This window comes from Nestor notabilis, unplaced genomic scaffold (assembly GCF_000696875.1).
Source record: "Nestor notabilis isolate BGI_N333 unplaced genomic scaffold, ASM69687v1 scaffold30018, whole genome shotgun sequence".
NCBI lineage: Eukaryota > Metazoa > Chordata > Aves > Psittaciformes > Psittacidae > Nestor > Nestor notabilis.
Window position 1 is genome coordinate 5,773 of NW_009939183.1, and position 4,831 is coordinate 10,603.

Here is a 4,831-nt window from a genome sequence, read left to right on the forward strand (position 1 = left end):
GCCAGTGCTGCCAGTGGGGTCTCATGAGTGTCTCCCTCTGGAGTTGCTGGGCAGTGTTGGGAATGAGGAGCCCAGCAGTCCCCAACCTCCTGCACGGGCTGGGAACGCCGCCACGCACCTCTCCCGAGCTGGCAGGTGCCATTAGGACATGCAGATGTTTTCCCCCTGTCCTGGGAGAGGTTTAGTGGCCATGCTAAGGAGGGTGCATGCAGAAGAGAGTGACTTACGCAGCTGTGCAGAGCAGGGAGCTCCCGCGGAGGTGGCCCTGAGGCTGCCGCCAGCGTCCCGCACGGGGGGGCAGCAGCAGCCACTGCGAGTGCCCCTTCTGCTGCTTCACCTCAGGAGCAGTGGTTAAAGAGAGGGGAAAAAACAAAGACAGTAAAAAGGAGAGGGAAGAGAGGGAGCAGGAACGAGGGAGTGGGGGAAGACAAACTAAAGAGATGGGAGATTTTAACAGGAAGAGGAAAGAAGAGGACAGAGATGGGGAAGATGGGGAATTTGCTGCCAAAGGCACTTGAAGATCTACTTGTTTGGGGCCTCCCTGCAGCCCGCTGCAAGGTGTTTGGTGAAGGAGGGAGGAACTTTGAAGGCAGGGCAAAAGAAACCAAACCCAGCTATACCTCAATGGACTTGGAGTGTTTCCCTGTCAAGCCTTGGCAAACAGTTGGGCACGTGGTGTTCACATTCCCACTCTGTGGAGCTGGGTTTTCATCCTGTTGTTGTTATGTCCATGGGAGATCCCAGCTTTTGCAAAGCAGAGCTGCCTTGCACCCCTGCTCTGACAGGTACCTGGTGCACATTGGGATGGGGTGCGCAGAAGTATTTGTTCATGAAGAACATCTGGATGCCTGTGGTGAAAACTCCTCCTCACTTCACTGCAGACCTGCTGCCCCTGGGATGAAAGAGCTGCCTCAAACCACAAAGTAACTTTGCATTTGCAGCACAAGAGGAGCTTCCGTGAATCCAGTGTACAGCTCAGGAACCTCTGAGGACGTCTCCACATCTGTGGCACAGGATTACCAGCTTTTATGCTAGTGTCCAAAGTTTCACACCCTTTGTTTCTCTTGGAGCGAGGGGAATAGGCAGAACCTCAGTTTTCCTTGTATGATTTTCATGCTACGGAAACAACTGCAACTCGAAGGGAGAAAAGTTCTGGAGGTTTTTAGCACATCTCAGTGCTGCAGATGTGACCTGGCTGCAGAATGCACACAGCTGTAAGTAACCTGCACCACTTTCCCTAACAATAGGCAGGACACAGAGGGACACAAGACGCCCCTTTTGGTACACCAGCCCCAGCTCGTTTCTCCCATCTTACCCACTCCCCGCTTCTTAAACCTGCACAATGCTGTTGTGAGCAGGGGATGCCTAAGGAAGGAGATGCTAAACTCTCCTATCAACTCCACGTCAGATGACTGTCCAGAGAAGATGCAGCCTGGAGACAAGAGGCCCATGTGGAAACCCTTTGCTCACAGGCATGTGTTTCTATACCACGTGCTGAACTGACTGGACCGGCTACAGGCGGCTGGCCCAGCCGTCCCCACAGCTCCCTGCCCTCTGGAGCTGCTCCCTACCTGTTTCTCATGGTGGTAGAGCGATGCCAGCGTGTAAGGCAGGATCTGGAGTGCAGAGAAGGTGAAGCCTGTCAGAGCCGCCGAGACGGTGACGACGGTGACGCTGCGGGAGAGGCACATGACGGTGGCCGCGGCGGGGAAGAAGACGATGCTGCTCAGGTAGACCGCGCGCGCCCCGAAGCGCGTCACCAGCCGCTCCATGAGTGTCGAGAAGAAGATGGATGTGATGCACTGCAGGAAGAGGCCCAAGCTGCCCATCCGGACCCCTGCAGGGAAGCAGAGGTGGTGAGACCGCACCCAGGCTTCACCCCACATATCCCAGCGTTGCACCAGCCACACTGCAGCTCCCACCCTCCACCAGCAGCGAGTGTTACCGACACGTGCTCCTGGGCACCCCAGTCTAACCAGAGGGGCAATGGGAGATAGGAACCCAAACGTCATCCTTGTCTTGGGAAGTTGTTTGCACCTCCTGACTCTTAAGCCAGCAGCTGTCACCTGCTCATGAACCAGGATCTGTTGGCATCTGATGCCAAAACCAGCAACAGAACGAAAGGAACAAGGAATTGTGCTTAAGCCAAGGTAAAGTAGACAACATGCACTGAATGACTGCAGTATCCGGCAGCAATCCGGACCTTACCCTTTGCAAAGATCTATCAGATTTCAGGGAATTAAAACCATTAACTCTTTGGAGCAAGGATCATTACTCAACATACGTTTCTGTGACAGCCAGCACAATGGAGCCCTGACCTGCTGGGAGCTATACAGTGCAAGTGTTAAATAATAATTAAGCTCCCTCTAAGTTAAACAGACACTCAGCACAAAGAGGCAGTGTACTGCAGAGCTCAGAGGCAGTGAGTGGAAAAATCAGAGGGCAAGATGTACAGCTGGAGGAGGAGGAGGGCCAGGAAGGTGCCTCCAAGATTAAAACACTTAGATCCGGGAGAGAAGGGCCAGGAGCCAGGCAAGGCTCTGGCACCACACAGCAGCCAACAAGAGCAGGCAGGTACCGTCCTGCAGAGAGTATCCATGATGTGGACGTGGCAGCTACAGACTTCAGTGGTGAGCACTATCAGAAAGCACCGGAGAAAGAGGTGAGAACAGGGACAGCTGCTTGAGGGCTCCCCACGTAGAGATGTGAGATGGGAATCTCGCAGTACAACAAAAGGAAAGTGCAGCAAAGCCCATCTCACTGCTACTGAGCATATCCTGGCCTTCCAACTGCTGCTCTCCAAGAGATGGGGGGCACCAGACTCAGAGCAGCTGCTTCACTTCTCACCTTCATCGTAGCGACGTCTGGCATCCGTGCCTGGCTTGGCCCTGGGGACACCGTGGTACAGCCCTTCCCCAACAAAGTCTGTGTAGAACAGCATGAAAGTCATGAGTGCCATCCAGCTGCAGAGCTCGGCCACAAACAGGCGCCGGATGACCTTGGGGATGCGGCAGTAGAGGCTGTGAAGCCACGGCACCAGCGTGCAGAGGTTCCTCAGGGCCTGCATCGTGTGCCTGGCCTGCAGGAGACATGAGCTGCTGGAGATGTGGCACGAGCAGCAGGCAGGAGGTGAGGGTTTAGGGGGAGCATCCTTCAGTGCTGGGCCATCCAGAGCATCTGCCTGGGTGGCTGCCTCCTCTGTCACAAAGAGCGTGGCCAGCACACAGCCGAGGAAAATGATAGCAAGGAGGCTGAAGAGGCAGGTCTCCTGCCCTCCCAGGTATGGGGCCAGAAAGCTGCCACCCCAGTCGATGGCTGGAAGCAGGTAGCCAATGCAGCCCCCCAGGCTGATCATGAAGGCATACATGGAGAAGGCCTGGCGGCAGTTGTCTGGCTCCTGGAAGAGGTCTGAGAGCAGAGCCTCCAGCGGGGTGAAGCAGACCTGGCCACAGAAGTCCAGTAAGCCAATGCCCAGGATGAGGAAGGCAATCTCCAGAGGACGAGGGTTGAGGGCAAACAGGCTGGCCAGGCTTCTGGCATGTGGGATAACAAAGAGGCTGAGCAGGACTCCCAGGCAAAGCATCCAGATGAAAGGTCTCCTCCGGCCGTAGCTGCTGTGCCAGTGGTCACTGGCAGATCCGATCAGCGGGACAAAAAACAAGCCAAGGACAGGTCCTATCCCTGGAAAAGAGAAAGAGGTGGTGTTAATGTCTGGAGCACAGTGGTCTGGATGCACTGCAAAGAAAAAGCCTGGGGCATTTCAGGAACTCAGCATGCTTCATTGGGACACAGCCCCCTCCTCCAGAAACAGGCTGCCCTTGATGTACCAGTAGAGACACCCCTCAGACACAAGTCCCCATGCCCTTATTTGCCCCTGCTTCCAGACTCAAAGGAAAAACAAGCACTTCAAAGGTGAGAGAAAAACTGCCTACCCAAAACCATGGTCATGAACTTCTCCTCCACACCCACTTCCAGCAGCAGCGGGGGCACGTAGGTTATCCCTGCAGCCAGGCACACCTCCAGGCCAAACGTCAGTGAGTTGACCAGCAGGAGCTGGGTCCTGCTGTTGTGGAAGAGCATCCTGGCCCAGGCTGCCTGCCCCGTGCTGCCCCACAGCCCTAGTGCCACTGGGCTGCAGTGCTCCGGCTGCGGCACAGCCAGGGATGCGCCACAGGCCAGGTCTGGAGCTTCCCTGCCAGCTCTGCTGCACAGATTGTGGCTCCCATCTTTAGCAAGGGGGAATGAACTGTCTTTTCCTCTTCCTCTTCATGCAAGATGTGGCCCCAGCGACGCCGAGTCCAGGTGTGCGTAGGCACAGATCCCACTCCAGGCTTCCCCTTCTGCTCACATGATATGGTCTGTAAGAAGAGAGAGCTTGTAAGACACAGTGGGGTCCAGGGCAGGGGAAAGGGCTAGAACCAGGCACGACACAGACACATCATCGCGGAAAGGGACAGTCTCCATCCCAACAGGCTCTGCAAGGCACAGGAGGGTGATGAGAAGACATCTGTGAGAGCAGCAGGATTAAAAGACACAACCACATCGGTGCCAGGTTCCTCTCCAAGGGCTTGTGACGAGTGTCAGTCATGGTTTGGGGAAATGCAACTCTGCCTTTGGGCTAAGGGAGGTTTAATGTCCAGCCTCATCTCAGAGATGGGCAGTTGTAGCTGACAAACAAAGGATTTAGGGTCCCCTCTCCCAGTGAAATCAATTAGAAGCCCCTTCAAGGATCAGGGCTGCAGCCACACGGGGTCCTCCCCAGAGACCCACCCCACTGCCTAATGACAGGGCATCTTCCGTGCTGCTCTGCAGGCTCTCAGGGGAGCAGTTT

The 4,831-nt window shown here is 55.6% G+C and overlaps 1 protein-coding gene across 1 annotated transcript in view; it reads right to left on the minus strand.

Annotated features, from left to right (window-relative positions):
• Window positions 1-4,080, minus strand: part of SLC45A3 (solute carrier family 45, member 3) — a 6,805-nt gene extending 2,725 nt beyond the window's left edge. Inside the window, exons 1-3 of the mRNA XM_010019725.1 lie at window positions 3,933-4,080; window positions 2,848-3,681; window positions 1,572-1,837 (exon numbers count right to left, since the gene is read on the minus strand). Coding sequence (XP_010018027.1) covers window positions 1,572-1,837; window positions 2,848-3,681; window positions 3,933-4,080 — 1,248 coding nt within the window. The remainder of the gene's footprint in view (window positions 1-1,571; window positions 1,838-2,847; window positions 3,682-3,932) is intronic.
• Window positions 4,081-4,831: the final 751 nt, after the last annotated feature.